The sequence below is a fragment of the Scheffersomyces xylosifermentans genome (genome assembly GCF_036884685.1).
Source record: "Scheffersomyces xylosifermentans strain CBS 12540 chromosome Unknown RJT20scaffold_1, whole genome shotgun sequence".
In the NCBI taxonomy this organism is placed as follows: domain Eukaryota; kingdom Fungi; phylum Ascomycota; class Pichiomycetes; order Serinales; family Debaryomycetaceae; genus Scheffersomyces; species Scheffersomyces xylosifermentans.
The window spans coordinates 458,492-477,992 of record NW_027042939.1 but is presented as its reverse complement, the minus strand read 5'-3'; the positions used below and the strand labels follow the sequence as shown (position 1 = coordinate 477,992).

The 19,501-nt window shown below is 41.7% G+C and overlaps 8 protein-coding genes across 8 annotated transcripts; 6 read left to right on the top strand and 2 right to left on the bottom strand. All coding sequences in view use genetic code 12, as the record gives it.

The window, feature by feature from the left end:
• The first annotated feature begins 1,130 nt into the window (after positions 1–1,130).
• On the top strand, positions 1,131–2,311 carry RJT20DRAFT_7846 (uncharacterized protein). The gene has a single exon (XM_064921205.1). It carries the CDS (start codon positions 1,294–1,296, stop codon positions 1,960–1,962), a length of 669 nt encoding a protein of 222 aa, XP_064776719.1. The 5' UTR covers positions 1,131–1,293; the 3' UTR covers positions 1,963–2,311.
• Positions 2,312–3,314: 1,003 nt separating this feature from the next.
• ETR1 (Etr1p) lies at positions 3,315–4,415 on the top strand (the record flags this gene model as incomplete). The annotated part of the gene is made up of 1 exon (XM_064918667.1): positions 3,315–4,415. The coding sequence occupies one exon, from the start codon at positions 3,315–3,317 to the stop codon at positions 4,413–4,415; it is 1,101 nt and encodes a 366-aa protein (XP_064776718.1).
• A 1,157-nt stretch (positions 4,416–5,572) lies between these two features.
• DAL1 (allantoinase) lies at positions 5,573–7,986 on the top strand. The gene has a single exon (XM_064921206.1). The coding sequence runs from the start codon at positions 5,886–5,888 to the stop codon at positions 7,791–7,793; it is 1,908 nt and encodes a 635-aa protein (XP_064776717.1). The 5' UTR covers positions 5,573–5,885; the 3' UTR covers positions 7,794–7,986.
• Positions 7,937–9,441, bottom strand: RJT20DRAFT_123709 (uncharacterized protein). Its single transcript, XM_064916020.1, has one exon. The coding sequence runs from the start codon at positions 8,984–8,986 to the stop codon at positions 8,132–8,134; it is 855 nt and encodes a 284-aa protein (XP_064776716.1). The 5' UTR covers positions 8,987–9,441; the 3' UTR covers positions 7,937–8,131.
• Positions 9,442–10,143: 702 nt separating this feature from the next.
• Positions 10,144–10,973, top strand: RJT20DRAFT_7840 (uncharacterized protein). The gene has a single exon (XM_064921203.1). It carries the CDS (start codon positions 10,380–10,382, stop codon positions 10,725–10,727), a length of 348 nt encoding a protein of 115 aa, XP_064776715.1. The 5' UTR covers positions 10,144–10,379; the 3' UTR covers positions 10,728–10,973.
• RJT20DRAFT_123707 (electron transfer flavoprotein regulatory factor 1) lies at positions 10,947–11,689 on the bottom strand. The gene has a single exon (XM_064916019.1). The coding sequence runs from the start codon at positions 11,466–11,468 to the stop codon at positions 11,220–11,222; it is 249 nt and encodes an 82-aa protein (XP_064776714.1). The 5' UTR covers positions 11,469–11,689; the 3' UTR covers positions 10,947–11,219.
• Positions 11,690–12,099: 410 nt separating this feature from the next.
• Positions 12,100–14,938, top strand: RJT20DRAFT_7830 (uncharacterized protein). The gene has a single exon (XM_064921202.1). The coding sequence runs from the start codon at positions 12,570–12,572 to the stop codon at positions 14,439–14,441; it is 1,872 nt and encodes a 623-aa protein (XP_064776713.1). The 5' UTR covers positions 12,100–12,569; the 3' UTR covers positions 14,442–14,938.
• Positions 14,939–16,735: 1,797 nt separating this feature from the next.
• On the top strand, positions 16,736–19,378 carry RJT20DRAFT_131825 (uncharacterized protein; the record flags this gene model as incomplete). The annotated part of the gene is made up of 1 exon (XM_064918081.1): positions 16,736–19,378. The coding sequence occupies one exon, from the start codon at positions 16,736–16,738 to the stop codon at positions 19,376–19,378; it is 2,643 nt and encodes an 880-aa protein (XP_064776712.1).
• Between the last annotated feature and the right edge of the window lie 123 nt (positions 19,379–19,501).

Below are 19,501 nucleotides of genomic sequence, written 5' to 3'. Positions count from 1 at the left end.
CGATATGAAATTCAAGGTAAATATTGTAGTACTCTGTTCTGATTAGAAGAAGGCCATTGTTTCTAACTGCGTCACATGGAGCATGTAGAGGTAAGTTTGTATAATTAAAGGCTGATACATAAATCGCCTAAAATAGCAGCTTCTGGTCATCCAAAGTATTTGCATTTTTGCAGCTGAGATCTCTTACACTATTTTTACTGGGTTATGTTCCCCTACCCTGAGACTTGCAATGAAAGGCTCTTGAATAGAAAAATTCAATAAGCTTTCATGTTGGTGAATCAAAAAAGGTTTGATTTAGAAATTTTATTAGTAAGCCCACGAAGATTCCAGTTGGTCAAGTAGGCTAGTGCCAAATGAGCAGATACAAAAAATCAGTCCGTAATATCCGCTGTGAGAGAGTACATAGGTAATCGATTGTGAGGGTAACTAATGTTGATAGACCTAAAGCAGCTGCAAAATAGACTTATGTCGAAAAGCAGCTTAGTTTGTCGTTACTACTGAAAAGCGAAGGAATAAGAAATAAACTTCATACTACAAATAAGGAAATTTCCTATGTGACACCGCTCATTTTGTATGCTTACCATTTTCAAAATTGACTATATGAATTGTACGACTCCAATTCCACCCATGGAGACTTATACTGGAAACTCAATCTGCCTCTCTTTCTCCAAGCACACAAAGAGCACTCACGATTCCAGTGCTACTCGCAAATACTCTTCAAACTCCTTCAGCCACACATTCAATCGGACTTATATCGAATTGCCCAACCCGTCTCGATCTACTAATCCCGTCGTCTGGGGCAGATCAAAGTGCCAATCACATAGAATTTTCACGCGTTCGCCCCAAATTTACCCCATATTTCATTTCAGGAATACTCCATTTTTCACAGTTATCGGACTTACACTAGTACCGATACTTCGGCAAAAGGCGTTTAAGCCGTCCTTTCTCCTCTATTCGGTCTATTAACCAAATCTACCACCCGTCTATGACCCGTCTATGTTTGTCTAATGGACATCTTCCTAATCATATAAAGGTTTCTCAATCCCCGTCCTTATCGCCTGGACCTTTTCGGTGTCTTCCGAAGTGCAATTTTTCAGTGTGCTTTTTTCCGAACAGTACAAAAGCGAGATCCCCTCAATTGGTGAACACATTGTTGATTGATAACAGAGTTGATAGATTGAAAGTGCTTATAGTTCTTTTTTCCTTAGAGAATATATGGTTTCATTCAAAAGCGTGCTTTCTTAAATCCATTTCTAAAGAAAACTCGGTATTTTTTATATCGTCGTATCCAAGATGAGCAGTCTCAACAAGCAGTATCTCACATACTTAGCAAAGTACCCACTTTTGACAAAGTCTATCACAGCAGGTGTCTTTTCAGGATTGAATGAGATCGTCTCTTCGTCAATAACGAATGAGTTCAAAGAATCAGTGGTTTTCGGAAAGTACAAGGTGAAACACTTCTTCACCCAGAAGTTGTTGACAATGATCATCTATGGATCTCTTATCGCGACTCCGATTTCCCACAATTTGTACTACATCATAAACAACAAGCTCTTCGTGGGTGCTTTAACCACCAAGGGCAAGATTTTGAAGATCTTGACGTCTTTATTGACAGTCACCCCAATCTTATCAGCATGCTTTGTCAGTTGGATCGCTTTGATCAACAACTACAAGTTGAAGACTGATAAGGAATTCGACATCGGCTTGGAAGCAAAGAAGATAGTTGCCATTGTCAAGGCTGGTTTAAAGAAGGGTTACAAGGCTGTGTTGAAATCATCGCTTGTGACATCTTTCTTTTCCTTGATCGTCGCTCAGGCATTCATTCCACCGGAATTGTGGGTTGTGTTCTTCAACTTGGTGTACTTCGTCTTGGGAACATACCAAAACACTAAGTTGAAGAAATTGCAAAAGCAACAGAGATTGCAACAGCAAAAGAAAGACGAGGAGAAGAAATTGGGCTAGAGTTTCTTATGGAATATTATAGAGAGCGAGAAGTAGGCGGTTGTAGAATTGAGGGTTACTCGAATGTTACTATCGCAGCTTATAGTTAGACACGATATATCAGACATTGATAGCAGAACTGCAGAATCATAGATCTTGTCTTTTTCGTATGTGGTCTGTTATCTATTTATCCACCCAAATAAACATACATTAAATTCTTCCCTTATTCATGGTTATAGAGAGCTTTGGAAATATGGTTTATGATATAGTCGACGTAGATATTATGGACAAGAAAAAGGTAAAAGCTCTCCTTTAGTTGCTGAAAGGAATACAGGTATGTATTGCAAATATATGTGCTGAGTTATTGTTATTTGATTGACTCACTATGCCTCTAGGACAAATCTGATCAAAGGACAGCTCAGGTTACCAAGATGATTTTCTGGTACATTGTTGGTGTGGGAGCATTTGAGAAAAATGTACTTAACAGGACAATTCGATCTTCATTTGAAGTTCACTGTGATGGCCAACACCAAACACAACGGGAACAGTTCTAATTACGACTTCGTCTTATGTAAACAGCTGTACTATAGACATATATATATATATTTCAACGGTGGTATTGTTCCGCTAACTAGTGCTCACTTCTGTATGGCTGCGAAATTACATTGAACCACATACGATGTGTTCCAACTCCACTTGACTCAATGATCAACACTTCATGACTCAAACAGTCGCATTTTCTGTCGTTATCTTACAATTCTCCTACAGCTCTGACAAATCACATCCAATTCTTTTCCATTTCCTATTTGTCAGATTTCTTCTACACCACATATCCCAATATTTATACCCGCTGTCCCACCAGCTTAACATAGAAAATACCCTGTATCGGCACCCGCACCGCAGCATTAACCACCCTACCAACTCCGCGGCTATCGTTCCGAGTATACTCCGTGGATATGCACCCATTGCTTACCATTACAAACTCCAACAGGTTTAGCCATGTCCGATTCAACTCTCCAATTTCGTTCCAATATCCCATTACAACTCCAGCTACAACTCCAACTCCAACTCCAATTAGTCATCCATTCCTTTCCATCCCCCTCCATTCGCTTTGCTATGGTAATGCACCGTCCAATAGCCTGTCGCAATCAACCCTCCAATCACTATATAAAGGCTTGAAACTTTTCACTGCGAACCGACCCCATTACTGACCCCACTTTCTGCCAACTACAGCTTTACAAGGTCTTTTCATGATATAAAGTCGTCAGAGCCATTCACAAACTCGCACTGAACTCAATTCTCAAATGTTGTCCTCAGTCGCCAGAAAATCTCTTGTCAGATCGCCAGCAGCAACTGTCACCCAATTGAGAACTATGATAACAGCCCAAGCCGTCGTCTACTCCCAGCACGGAGAACCTAAGGATGTGTTGAAGACACAAACTTACGAAATTGATGATGAAAACCTCGCATCGAACCAGATTGTGGTCAAGACTTTGGGTGCTCCAGTCAATCCCTCTGATATCAACCAGATCCAAGGCGTGTATCCATCCAAGCCGGAAAAGACTACGGAATTAGGCACCAGTGAACCTTCTGCTCCATGCGGTAACGAAGGACTTTTCGAGGTCATCAAGGTAGGAAGTGGTGTCTCGGACTTCAAGGTCGGAGATTGGGCAATTCCAGCAAATGTTAACTTCGGTACATGGAGAACTCATGCCCTTGCTAGCGAGGAACAGTTCATTCAGGTTCCAAACCCAGAGCAATCAAAAACCAGAGGTAAGCCAAATGGCTTGACCATCAACCAGGGTGCTACAATCTCGGTTAACCCTTTGACAGCTTACCTTATGTTGACTCACTACGTGAAATTAATTCCGGGAAAAGATTGGTTTATCCAGAACGGTGGTAACTCTGCTGTCGGAAAATACGCTATTCAAATCAGTAAATTGTTAGGTTTCAATTCGCTTTCTGTGATCAGAGACAGACCAAACTTGGATGAATTAGTTTCTGAATTGAAGGCTTTAGGAGCCGACCAAGTTATAACAGAGGAACAGAATGCCTCAAAGGAATTCGGAGCCACTATCAAATCTTGGGTCAAGGAGACTGGAGGAGAAATCAAGTTAGCCCTTAACTGTATTGGTGGTAAGAATTCAACCGGAATTGCTAGAAAGTTGGCAAATAATGGTTTAATGTTGACTTACGGTGGAATGTCATTCCAACCAGTTATTTTGCCTACCTCTTTACACATCTTCAAGAACATCACCAGTTCAGGTTTCTGGGTTACACAATTGTTGAAGAACAACGAAGATTTAAAGAAGAGCACTTTAAACCAAATCGTTGATTGGTATGAGGATGGCAAGTTACGAGATGCCAAGTCCATTGAGACCAAGTTTGAAGCTGGAGGAGAAAAGCAATTGCACGAGCTCTACATTGAAGGTGTTACCAACTCCAGTAAGGGTAAGCAATTAATCACCTTTTAAGTATTAATCACAGAACATTACATAGCACATAGTGAAGATTGAATTTTTGTTTTTATGCAGAGATGTGATAACAAACCATGTAGTACGATGTAATTCTCATAAGCCGACAATGATATGACAAGTATGTTTGCAACTTTATATTATCGGTATCTTGTCAAATTGCTGCAATAGTTGCAGCGAAAATCTGGTGCTGCAATTTCCCCTTCTCAGGTTTTTTTAAAAGCTTTCATAAACTTGTCCCAAAAAGGGTCCAAATAGAGGACACAACTACGCAAACATTTGTAGGCCATATGTATATGGATTTCTTTTTTCTTCAACTTCACGGGTATCTTTGTATTCTCTCCATTTGCTCTCTCTATGTCCCGCTCTCCCGCTCTCTCTCTCTCTCTGAGGCGACCAGAAAGGGATACATATGCTTACAAGGTTATATTTTGCTTCTAAACTAACCCATCACGCCTTTCAAAGTAACACAGGTTACACGAAGCCTAAACCTGCATTGCGAGACCCGTTGCAACCGGTCCAGAACAGTACGCTCTAGCGAAAAGTACAAAAATATCATATAACATACCTTCCCAAGTACCATATTCCTTCTCAATCTCGGTATTCTCCGAAGACCAGTGCGCCCAACTGAGATTTTATCGGAATCTGGTTTCCTTGACCATACGATACAGTCCTTCACAGTCACAGTCATATTTCCGTGATCTCCACCGATGTCAAGTGTTAACTCGAAGATTATGAACGGATTCTGAAACTCATGGTATAGAAGAAGAATACCCCAGTCTCGTTCCTTAAATACGCCCATATATGCAAATAACCATACACATATAAATATGTATGTATACATATGTATGTATACATATACGTACACACCCACTCGCCAATGCTCTCTCCCTCTCTCATATCTACACCCTTCATATGGAAGGTGGGTTTTTGTGTTGCAGGTGCACTTTCCTAATCGGAGCGGATTTCTTTTCTGATCTTTTTTTTTTTCAGTGCTCCACTCATTTCTCACTCAATTCTCACTCATTTCTCACTCATTTCTCACTGTTTTCTCTTTTCTCGCCCACTTTCTTCCCATTCTCTTATCAGTAGAAACGGTGCAAAAAAAATATTATGCACGAGCGGCCGCCGTAAAGCGGAACTTTCTCCGAGCTCCATTTCGCTTCCATGGATTGGGGGAATCGTTTATAAGTAACTCTACTCCCGTTGAATGTATCAGAGGAGAGATTTGATTTGAGATGTTGGCAACGAGCTTGTTTTCTCAGGAAAAAGAGAAGCTTTAAAACGCGTTTCTTCCTGGATTTTGGAGTCATTTTGACACCCTTTGGACACCCTCTCTGTTACTTCGTGTTCCTTCGTATTACTTCGTGTTCCTTAGCATTGCCATACCTCACCGTTATCATTGTTCTTTTCTTTTTACGCTCTGATTCCCATACTTTAGAAGTCCACCAAAAGAAACACCTATATAACATGTCACGTGCGTTATCTTCTACCAACGTCCTTATAGACAACGAAACCATACCAGCTACGGTGGTATTCTCTATAGAATCGGGCAAAATCCTCTATATCCATGAGAATGGCATCTTACCGGTAAACCACCAGATCTTGAAACTATACAACGTGTTACCTCAAGACTACAGAGATGTCTCACCATTGGTAGTAATGCCAGGTTTGGTGGACGCCCATGTTCATCTCAATGAACCAGGAAGAACTGAATGGGAAGGTTTTGCAACAGGAACACAAGCAGCTGCTGCTGGAGGTGTAACTACAGTCATAGATATGCCTTTAAATGCGATCCCACCCACTACAACGGCTGCCAATTTCAACCTTAAGATCGACGTTGCTCGTGGACAAACTTGGGTCGATGTAGGCTTCTGGGGTGGTTTGGTTCCAGACAATTTGGATCATTTACTTCCGTTGATATCTATGGGAGTCCGTGGTTTTAAAGGATTCATGATCGAAAGTGGTGTGGACGAATTTCCAGCCATAGATCCAAAATACATTGTTAAGGCCATGAAACAAGTAGATGGCCATCCGACTGTATTGATGTTCCATGCTGAGATGCAACCTTCGACATCTCAGGAGAGTGCAACAGTTACTGCTCCAAAGGTTGAACACACTCACTCTAAAAGTGCATTCTACTTGGAAGGAGATGATGTCTCATCTTCTAAGACCAACGTAGTCGCTACCAATCAAGAGATTGAAGCAATTACTTCTTTATCATCTGAAATTGACGACTTGAACCTTGGAATGTCTGCCTCGTTCATCAAGAGAGCTCCCAAACCAGTTGTTGAACTTTTATCAAAAACCGAATCTACCAAAGAAGAGCATGAGAATTGTCATTTACCACACAATCACGCTGGTTCCATTGACCATGCCGTTTTGACAGATGCGCAGGCTACTGCATTAGCTAAGAGTCCCCTCTTAGCAGCCGCCGAGCCAACTTTTGGTAAATTTGCTAGAATGGCCAACCATCATTATGCTAAAGAATTGGAAGACGAATATGAACATGAATCTCCATTTATAAAAGCGATGGAGGCGGATAAGAAGGTCGATTCCCCCTTGATTTTGGCACAAAGGGAGGACAACTTATTAGCTGACATTGATCCGACTTCGTATGCTTCATTCTTGGCTTCTAGGCCAGACAATTTCGAAACAACGGCTATTGCCGAAATCATCAACTGTTCTACAAAGTTCCCAACTGTACCCCTTCATATTGTTCACTTGGCTACTCACGAGGCAGTTCCATTGATTAGGGCGGCAAAGGCACAAGGCTTGCCTATAACAGCGGAAACATGTTTCCACTACTTATCGTTATACGCAGAAGGCATTTCCAACTGCTCCACTCATTTCAAGTGCTGTCCTCCAATTAGAACCAACGACAACAGAAAATTGTTGTGGAAAGCGCTTAGAAACGATATTATCACCACTGTAGTATCAGACCACTCCCCTTGTACTCCAGAATTGAAGGGTTTAGAAAAAGGTGATTTTTTCGAGGCATGGGGAGGAATTTCTTCAGTTGGATTTGGTTTGCCAATTTTATTCACAGAGGGTCAAAAGCTTTCCCCTCCTATCACATTTGCGGAGATCAATAAATGGTGTTCAGTCAACACATCAAAGCAAGTTGGTTTGAGTCACCGCAAGGGTAAGATTTCAATTGGGTATGATGCTGACTTATTGGTATTTGACCCTGAAGCAAAGTATATTGTCCAGAATCAGGAGACCTTCTTCAAAAATAAATTGACTGCTTACGACGGAAAGGAATTCCAAGGAAGAGTAATGGAGACAATTGTTAGAGGTAATTCGGTGTACGCCTACGGAAAGGGCCACTCTGACATTCCATTAGGTAATTTGATCTTGGAACCAAGAACCACATAAAACTGACGACAGAGTCCTGAACTCATAAATTAATAATAGAAATCAAAATAATGAGACGGCCAAGAAAATGGGATTGCTACTAGTAAAAATTATATGGAGATACAAAAAATATACAAAATATCTTGAAATTATTCTTGTACTTAGTGTTATTGTTTTTATTTATTGCATTGAGCACTGAGCACTGAGAGTATTCTAAATATCCTGAAGAATCGATACCATATGGAACGATTTCAATTCAAAAAAAAAAAAGAACCCAATAATATAGATAGATTTGATGTCAAGCGTCAAAGAAGAATTAAACCAGCAGAGATTCTAAGAACGCTTCAAGAGCTGCAATCTCATTTAACCTGTAAAGCATGGTAGTAGTAGATATATACCAGAATAATAAAAAGAGCAAGGGCGATGAACCTCTTTCTCCATAACCCACCCATCCTGGAGCAGCATCCCCTTCTACCCTCATACATGGTAGATTCTTTTTCATTCAAAAATTCGCTTGGACTTGTTGTAGCAGAATGGGATACATGAGCTCCCCGGCCAGCCGCAAGAGCATAACCTCTGAAACATGGAGGGAAATGGGTTGCCGGGTGACCATAGTAAGCATCTGATCCATGTGCACAATAATATCTTGGTGGCGATGGAGGTAATGGTGGAGTAGGCCTTTCTCTACCACTGAAAGGTTTTGGAGGCACTGGTGGTGGAGGTGGAGGAGGGGGTGGTGGTGGTGGTGGTGCACGGTAAGGAGGCATGTTGCAAGGCATTGGCTGTATCCTTGGTATGTGACAAGGACCAAAGCGATCAAATGAAGGTGGGAATGGCACACTGAAGTTAGGACTAGTTCCCCATTCAGATTCCCCATGGTGTCTCCAGCCATGATGATTCCTGTGCCCACCAAAGCCATGAAAATGGTCACTATGATGCCCTCTGTGATGGTGCCAATGTCCATGTCTGTGACCATGTTCATGCCCATGCCTGTGTGAGTGCTTGTGCTCGTGTTCATTACCCTTCTCTGGTTCTTTTTCACCATCTGAGCCTCGAATGTCATCCTTCAGGTTCTGGGAGTCATCTGAAAGCTCCCCTTCGGAAATGGTGGTGGCATCAGACCCCAAATCTTCTTGGGCTCGATTTTCGGATTCGTGCTCTCTTGTGGGACCCGAGGCTGGATCGCCATTTGGACTAGAAATTGGCATAACCATTACAATCTCTTGTCAGTTTCTATCCACGAGATGAAGTAATCTAAGAAAATTTAATCTCTTTCTGAAGGAGAAATCAAAGGCAACATTCCTATTTATAGTATGTCTACAGTGGCGGCGTCTCGGCATTTGAGCGCTTAGCGATTGATCCCCGAACGCCGATCCTCGGTGCATTTTACGAATGTCTCCTTAATTTCACCTAACGGATGTGAATATTGGGCCATCAAGAGACATGAAACTCAATACAACTCTAATTTCACTCCTCTCCAGTGTGGGACGACCTGAAATCTTAATAGCATTGCCACTTTTATTGGGGTAGCTGCAAAGGGTATAGCCTTCGCATAAAAATACTGCTGCATATAGCGTTTTGGTTCCCCTGCTCCCCTAACATCCGGTATTTGAAATATGCAAGGCAATTACCGAATTGGAAGCCCATTAAGTAGCAACGGTATTAGATGTTATCAGATTAAAAGTACATGAAACTCGTTCGAGCCCTTACTATGAGTCATATATCAAAGAGCCAATGAAGAGGGTCATTCGTATCTTGTCTTCTATAGTAGTTTACATCGGCAATCTCTAGTTATTTGCTCCGAAGAAATTACCTGTAGCTATTTGTAGCTATTTGTTCCCATAGCCCAGTAAGCCGCACCAGTCAGTTCCCAATGCGTTTTTTTGAATTGAGCGCATTTTCGGCACATCCACCAAAATACCTAATGGGAGCTATCCGAAATCACTAACAGGAGACAAACAGAGAGACACGGAGAGACACGGAGAACACAGAGGGATACGGAGGTCACAGAGGGACACGGAGGACGCAGCGAGACACGCATTTTTTTTTTTTCAAGCCCCTCTCCCGAAAGAATACCAACGACCCCTCCTCGTAAATTTTCGACATAAACATTCATTCCTGATGGGACTGGATATATAGACATTAGACGTCTCTTATTGTCTCTTATTTTACCCACAAACACACGACCGGGTCCACGTGAACTATATGCAACTCAAATCTCTCTAACAGCCCCCCACCCACCAAACGCATCTGTCACTGTCACTGTGACTACATCTATTAGACTCTTCCTTTCCTACGGCACATAAGCCACTTCTAATCTATACACCAGTCACGTGACATAATCTCCCACTCTATAAGACTGGCCCACGTGTGCCTATCTCTTCTGGTTAATTTATACAACCATCTGCTTATGCAGGCGGACTCATCCCGAATAGGACACTAAGTTAAGCTAATACTACATCAGTGACAAGTGAAATTGAAGGAAGAGCATTGTGAGGTAGTGGAAATATAAATATATAAATATATATCACAATTATTTATAGGTTGTAATCAGCAGTCAACCGTTGGAGCTCTAACCATTGACTAGTTTCCCGCATAATATCCACTATGTCTGCTACCCAGAAGAGAATTGCATTGCCAGCCAGAGTTGAACCAAAGGTGTTCTTCGCCAATGAGAGAACTTTCCTCTCTTGGTTGAACTTCACAGTCATCTTGGGTTCTTTGGGTGTCGGTTTATTGAACTTCGGTGATGCCGTCGGTAGAATCTCCGCCGGTTTGTTCACCTTCATTGCCATGTTGACCATGATTTACGCCTTGGTCACTTACCACTGGAGAGCTAAGGCCATCAGATTGAGAGGTTCAGGCCCATACGACGACAGATTCGGTCCAACCATGTTGTGTTTCTTCTTGTTGATTGCAGTTGTCATCAACTTCGTGTTGAGAATCAGAGCATAGATGAGTTTCTGGTCCGCCTGAAATCATCCACCTATGGTAGCTTGTACAATGGCATCTCATCTCCCTTAATTTCACCCACTAGGGTTTAGCACGTTTCTTGTCTCAAACATCTGTTTTCCTTCAGTTCATTTAATATCTTAACCAAGGGAGTGAGCTTAATACTAGAGCAAGCATTGACATTCACTCTATGTATCTACTAAAAACGTCATAATTATTGTTTATGTTACTATTATTATATTATACAAATGCACAGACTATGAGACTACTTATTGGTTGTAGAAGGCTATATAAGCCGAGTTGTATGAACAGTTGGAACTCTCTCAAAACACTCTAGTAAAGAGATATGTTTGTCTCCTTCTACCTCTTCGTAACTTCTAGCATCTTCACATTCTTTCTTACAGAAATTTGCAGAATCTCCAACATGGCTTCCTTATCTAGAAATCACAATAATACAGTGTCCAGTCTCATCTTTCTTTTACTTCTATTCTACGCCTATGAATCCTCACCATATCGTCTCTTCATTTCTCTGTATCTCGTTAGAAAGTACAACGCTTCGAGCTCTTTGGTGATATAATCACCACGACTCAATGCATTTTGAAGGTCTTCCTCGCTTTCAACGATGCTCTTCTGAAAAGCTTGCTTCAATTGACGTCTGAATTTTGGGTACCCACCAGAGGATACTGGGTACTCTTTTCCCATGAAAAGCAAATTTCTGTAGAGCAGCCTTATTCTTGGGTCCATGGTAGTAAGAGAGAGAGAATTACAATGAGTTACAAATTATTGTTAAAAGTTCAAGTCGAAGATATAGGGTTCAATATCGCAATGTCCCCACGCTAATGCTTTATAGTGCTTCGCGTTTTGTAAGATGAGAATTACATGAAAATTGCAACTCGAAGGACTTCAGAACACTCTCTCGTCAATCTTTTAGTAACTTTAACTTACTTATCTACCACTTCTTCCCTTGTAACTAAAAGGAATATATAGAGATACATCCAAACATATCTCCATATACGTATGGAGTATGTACAGTCCTTCTCTGTGTACTACAAAATATGCTCTACAATATGCTCCTCAGCGAAGGTTAAGCAATGAAGGAGATGAGAACAGTATTTATTATACCACAATTTTTTCAGATTTCAACTTCTAGCTCTCTAGGGGATAGCTAGACGAGCCATTAGGATGAATTTTCTTTCATATCACATTCTCTTCCCGTGTTTCGTTGGTCATCTCTACTACTACTACTACTACTACTACTACTACTACTTTACTCCACTCATCTAATTTTCTTCACTACCATCTGAGTACTAAATTAATCCTTTTCAGTAACTTCTTCCTCGCTAAATAGTCCTCAGTCAATTCTACCTCACTAAAATCTCTCTCTATAAATCTAACCTACCTCACTAATCTTCCACTAAAATCTCCCTTTCTCACTAAAATCTCCCACTAAAACCTACTCACTAAATCACTCTACTTCCTCTGAGGATCCCCTTTTTTCTGTCGCTACCATACGCTTACTCTCACTGCGAATCTCCAAAATCACTTTGATTGCCCTTCTCTACTTCAAAAATGACAGGCAACAGACATTGTTCAGGAGAAGGTGAAGTGTAAAAGAGTTGCATTACTTCAACTAAATTGCGAGAAGTATCACTCCACAGTCATATTCAAGACTTCTTGTCCACTTTGGGATTGCACCTCGATCTGGATTCATTTAGAAACCCGTGTGTTCCTTCCATTAACTCAGTCATTTCCCACGTTCTGCCAATCTCCATATCTATTTACAACCGAAGGGTGTATCTATTCCATTCAATTTACTCTTCTTAATAAAGTCATAACGACTATAAAATGGCTTCACTTCTGACTCCCACAACAGAAGCCACCGCCCGTGAAGTGGCTCAATCATACACGCCTTCTCGTGTTGTCGCTATATTCCTCGTCCAGTTTGATGTCAAATCTGGTTATCAGCTAGTCTGGTCACGTACGTCCGTTCCTGACTTCGACTTCTCTGGCTTGGAGTTCAAGGTATTACCTTCCGGAATCCACGAACTTGAAAAGACAACTATCCTCGTCAGTCACTACAGCGGCAGTAAATTATACTACGGATTGGGCAGGTTCCGCCAGTATGTTGTTGATGAAAGTGATGATGTGAACAATAATAACAGTAGTACCAAAACAACGAACTCCAATAAACTGGTTGATAGAAAAAACGTCAGAATGTACTCTCTTGGCGTTGTATGTGATCCAAAAACACGCTCAGATAAATCTGCTTGGAAACCAAACGAGTTCATCAGCAATGGATGGGAATACATCGATGTTCTCGATAACACCCTCGTTCTGTTCCTTGAGGCACAGAAATACGATGATTTGAAACCATTCGAACAATTATACGATCGGATAGTAGCCCAAACACCTGTCGGTGCGTCACATTTGGCAGTTCCCCTTACTCCAAGTAGTAGCGGCGCATCATTGAACGTGATATCACCCAATGTGAATTACCATTTGCTAACAACACTCCCTACATTGCTTAAGACTCTAGGTCCGTTATTATTTGTGATATACAAGCAGAGTTTACTCCGGAAGCGAATTCTATTCTTCAATAAGCACCAACATACACTGGATGCCAATAGCATTGAAAAAGACGGTTATAAAGACAATGAGGACGATGAGAACAATAACGAAATACATGACGACAAATTCTTTACATACAATGCTTTTGACTACCTCATTTCTCTCATATCCATCATCCCTCAAGATATCGAGACTATCTCCAAGGATGAGAAAAGCAACTACTATTCTCAGCCAATTTACAACATAGGACTTAACGATTTGAGTACCAATGATTTGATAAAAGTAAAGGGCTATGTGGGAACAACTAATGACGAAATTTTAATGTACCAAAACGATGTTTATGATGTCGGTATTCTTCTTGATGAGAATGTAACTGTTTTCGCGAGAGAGGATGTTGCAGATTCAGCAGTTGACAGCAATAAGCGCATAAGGGCAACTCAAAAGGACTATAGCAAGTTCAAACTTATTTATAAACCGCTTTCTTCATGTACCGACAAGAAGAATGGAATTTTTTTTACAAATCATACAAATATGTCTACTGATGATCTTAACTCTATTTATACTGCTGAGTCGGCTACTACAGCTGACGTATTTACAGATACCACTTCTGTTGATAACCCTGAGGAACCTAATTGGTGGTTACAATATGCAACAGAGCCAGTTTCCTGGAGAGAATCTATCTGGTCGGCATTTGCTTGGTTTGCAAGTGCTGGGCAAGTTGAGTCAGATAATACGGCGAATGCTTCGGCCAATATTACCAATTTGCACAAAACAAACTTGGATTTGTTTGAGCTAATTGCGATAGTCGGATACTTCCATAAGCTTACGAAAAAGTGGTTCTACTTGATCAATGAGGTCATTACAGAAGAGTTGGCCGACCATAGTCAACAACAGAGTACATTTCGCGGTATTCATGAGGATGATAGTAGATATAATAGAGAAGACGAAATGGATGACTCTCTTTTATCTTCTTTAACCTCTTCCACCAAAATTAACGTTGAGCTCACTTATCAGGACATCATCGACATGGAATTGGATCCATACTCGAAAGCAGATTTGCAGTTTGTCAAGGAATTTGTATTGTTATATTGGGGATCAGTGGTGGATCATGTAGAAATAGGTATTGGGTTTACTAGCATATGTTGTTAAACGCTACATGATACATATTACACTAATACAAAATATCACGTAATTCTATGGATAACAGTATAGAGACAAGAGTTAGAGCATACTTTTACATGACATTCATTAATACTGGACAGGGCACATACAAGGATTCCACTATTCCAGCTTTTTTTAGCATGAGAATTCAGTTACAACTGAAATTAGCGACGCCCTACTAAAGTGTAGTGACAGCACTAATTTGCCTATTTTATTCTCCCAGCAATGGTATTCCGTTTATGGTATCTCCACAAGCCCGTGTCAAGATATTTTTCAAATCAAAACCAAGTCTCGTGACCGGTCCAGATCAGTAAATTTACATACGCAACGGCTAAAAATAGCGATTAAAATAACGAATGACAGGGCGGGACCATAGTGGGACTTTGTAATAAATAGCGGGGAGCGTTGGCTTGCTCAGTATAGATTAGAGATGAGGTGTGGGACTAAGACGACACGAGGCACTGTTGATATTTAGAATGGCGTTAGGATCTTATGTTAAGATATGTAAAGTCATATAGGAGTCGGGTTTTTTTGTCGATATCCAAATGAAACTGTGGAGCACAGTTTCGGTCAGATAAATGGGAGGGACTGAAATAGGGTCCGGCCGGAGCCATTCTGCTACAAAATTTGTGAAATGAGGCTTTATACGTATTGCTATGACAATAACATCAGTTCACTAAGACAATTCAAGAATTGTCATTTCAATTTAGAGAATAAGAATTAAAAAACAGGTAAGTATACATATATATATATAAATATATATCATCGTGGATATCAGTTTGTAACCATCTATGTAGTGAACATGCTGTTTTCAAATAGCCCATCGTACAGCTAGGTAGATATTGTGTGAAGTCCCTTTAACCTGCGTATTTCAGAGTCTCCGTCCCACGACCGTACGATGAGCGTATCAGCTAATATTCTCGTTTGATTTGAGTAGTAAGTAGATAAAAGTGTATATAACGAGGAGTTAACGTCCATCTCTTCAATTTCCACGATTATTGGGGACTTTTTCTCGTTTTATGCCCATAGATACGTAGATGCCATCTCTCAAAATTGACGAGAAGTTTCTGTCTCCGTGATAATTTTTACATTCTCTCGCTACATTCTCCTCATTTTTCTCGCTATGCAACAGTTCCTGTAGAGCACAAATTTCTAGAATAGCCAGATATGCCATAGTTAGAATAATTAACGGCCATGACACTGGCTCATTAAATTAGTAACTTTCTCCGGAGAATCATGTCAGATCCTCCTCTATGGACTTTGAGACCAATTCCGAAATCCTAAGTTGCCAACATTTTCTTGTAATTTCCCTTCTTTGTTTTTTTTTCTTAGGAATCTTTCCCACTTTCATCTGTTGTACCTCCCTCTAAAGATCTCTCCCTCACATTCCTTGACTCTCTCCCTAAGTAAACCTTACGCATTCCACAAATCCCCTTACCAATTCCCTATCTGCACTCCCCTCTCTCACTAATTTCACTAAAATTTATCCTTGTAGTTCCCCCACTCGCTTCAACCTCCTCTGTCAATCTGTTCACACACACTCTCTCTCACTGTTTTGCCTCACTCTCGCTCTCACCCTCTCGCTATTCCGTACCTCTCACTACGCTCTCACTACGCACGCGAAAAGTAAACACACTCAACGAAAAAATGATAAAACGTTACAACCAAAAGAAAGAGCCACCATTACTGGTGTTGATACTCCGTCGTACTCTACGCATCGCGCTGCTCCAACCCTCCGGATCAATCTCAAGGGTCATTCTAGTCACTGTGACCGGTTTCTAGCGTTTTTTGCAGCTTTCCAACGGACCTCTGAATCGTTGGTACGTCTTCTGCTAAAAGTCGTTCGTATAGAGCATTTCGTGGTATCAAGCAGTAGCAACAACACTGCCAACCGTTGACGGTCTAGCCAAAGGCCCTACAATCATACAGCGGTATAGTCATACCAACGGGACCAAAATTGGAACTTTCTGAAGACTTAGCTCGCCATTCATCCAAGTGGCGTTATTGTACCTTCAGTAAAGCTCAACTATTGTGGAGTGTCGAACGATCAGTAACCGAAAGTCGCTTCGTTAATCCCAACACCATACTATTGTGCTTGACTGTGCTCTAGAAGAAAGAGGCCAAAAAATCTCTTCTACTACGAGTCTTCAAACACTATTAATAGTATACAGCGTGCTTGTAAACGAAGTATTGATACATTACAACAGTTAACACTGACCAAACAAAGGGAGGCGATACACTAATCCTTAATTCAAGCCAGTTCACCTACGTTGTTAACTAAAATGAAAGGTAATAACAACCGTCAAAACACACAGAAAAACGGCCATCGCCGTTCTAACTCTCGGCACAGCAATGGGAACACTAACGGAAGTACCAATGGTAACTCCGCCAATAGTAACAACAGTGCCAACGGTGGTTCCAGTGTTACCTCTGGTATTTCCGGCGCCGACTCCGGAACCAACAGACTCGTTTATCTTATTACCAAGGCTATTGGGAAACGGTGTATTGCAACCACCACGAATGGAGCTCGTTATCAGGGACTTCTTGCTAATGGAGATCTCTCTGCAACAGGCTCGTCTTCTCTTTCTGTAGTTCTCTTGAACCCAGTCAATGTGGGAAAGAGTTTGATCAATGACAAAAGCAATATTGATGGATCCAGCGATCTTCCTGAAACCTTGATTATTCCTTCTAAAGATTTGATTGATTTGGAAATTCAAGACGTGGATTTGAGAGCCAAACATGCTCCTGTGAGTCACAACCAAACTGCGGCCTCTCAGACTTTGGTCCTGCCAACGTCTCAACCACCAACCAAGTCCACCACTCCACAGCCTTCTGCTACATCAACCCAGCCAGAGCATGTCCCTCAACCTGTGCCAGTTCAGCCAATCTCAGTGCAACCAGCCCAGTCAACCTTTAAGACTGACACTGATATCTCGGGCCGTGGTGTACAAGTTCGTGAGCGCCCTCTTCAACGTTGGGTGCCAGATGAGGACACCCCTAGTCATCCTGCCTTATTGAACCACGACACCTTTGGTACTGACAACGGTCAATGGGATCAATTTAAGGTTAACGAGGAGAAGTTCGGTGTAGAGGCTACTTATGATGAGCATTTATACACGACCAGAATAAACAAATCTGCTCCAGATTATCACGAAAGACTTGCTCGTGCAGACCGTTTGGCCAAGGAGATTGAGGGACTGGTCACAAGTGATCGCCACGTGTTAGAAGAAAGAGGTATACAAGTGGACGATAGTGGTATGGATGAAGAAGACAAATATTCTGGTGTGGACAGAAGAGGAGACGAATTAATGGCAGCTTTGCGTAATGCTTCAATTAGTAGCCCAGAAGGAGGAAATGCTCTTGGTGGACAGACTATAGGAAAGTACGTTCCACCAAGACAAAGAGCTGCTCAGTACCACAACGACCCCGCAATTATCAGTAGTTCTGCAACAGCTAAGGTGAAGGGCACTCCTCCACCAGGAATTCCAAGTAGTAATGTTGATAACATCTCAGCTGTTAGTACTCCAGACATTCCCCCAGCAAAAGAGAATGGTGCTGCTAAGACAGAGGCTATAACCGCGGGTACTGTGGATATTGCACCTACTACAACTACTACTTCCACATCCGCTGCTACAGCAAGTACTGTTCCTCCAACTGTTCCCACAATCAAGAAGAAGCCAGACTCGATTCCAGCAAAGCCTCAACTTCCACCCCACAACGAGTCCTTCCGTCTTAATGCCCAGAGCGAAATTAATTCGCTTCGTGAATTTTCTGCTAATTTTAAAATTCCTCACAAGATGCCATCCGACTTGTTACCAATTTTGTCCAAGGACAAGTTGAAGCAAGATGAAATTGTTAAAAAGCAACAACAAACCAACGCTGCTAAACTGGCTCAATCCCATGCCCTGGTTTCGGCAACTTCCCAATCCCCTGTGTCATCGGATGCGTCTGTGGCTGCAACTTCGCTGGCTTCAGTCACCCCTTCGCAGTCTACTCAATCAGCTGCAGCAGTCAAGAAACCGGCATTCAAGCTTAATCCTAAAGCTGCTGCATTCACACCATCAGTAAAACATAATCAGATATCGCCAACACCACCTAAGGCTTCATTCCTCCGTTCTCCTAACAATCCTCTGCCAAGAATGAACCACCAGAGACCATTCACTAATGGAAGTGTTTCCTCTGGTAGTTCCTCTAAAAGACATCATCAAATCTCGCCAGCAGACTTCTTTGGTGGAGCTGATCGCATTCCTACAAAAGAGAGCCAAGAAAAGAAGGTAAAGGACTTCAAATTCGCTTTCAGCTTGTTTGTGACGACCAGAAGACGTCATGAAGACAAAAAGGAGGATACTCCTGTGGTATATGACAAAACCTTCCAAACGCCACCAACCTGGGATTCCACTATTGATGAAACTCACGACAAATTGTTTCCATCGATCAACAGCCCATATAATAAGGTTGCTGGTGGTCCAGGTATGATCATGCAACAGACTTCTCCTTTCATGCCTAACCCAATGATGGCACCTGCATTGCCAAATACTTACGGAGCACCGGCTGGTTCGAAATACCCAGTATCCCCTCATCAACAACAAGCTGCTGCAGCTGCTATGGCAGCACACTTCCAGCAACAACAATTCCATGCCGCTATGATGTATCAACAACAACAATTTTCAGGCGGTTTGCCACCTGGACAACCACCCATGCCTATGTATCCAGGTGGAGAACCACAGTTCATGCCTCCAGGAGGTTTTATCCCACCTCCAGGAGGATTTGTGGCAGGGGGAAGTCCGGTGAATGGAAATATGATGATGGGTGGAGGATCTCCTTATAATACTGGTGGAGGTAACCATAATTACAACAATCATCATTCGGGAGGCACAAGAAGATATAACAATCATCACCAGAACAAACGTGGGGGCCACAGTTAGAAGAATTAATATCGGCGTAAAGAAGGGAGTGGAGTTTCGAAGAGAGACAAGGCATGAAGATAACGTCAGGGACAAACGAAGAGAGTTAAGAAGAAGTAGTTTGGTATATAGTCTGAATATATC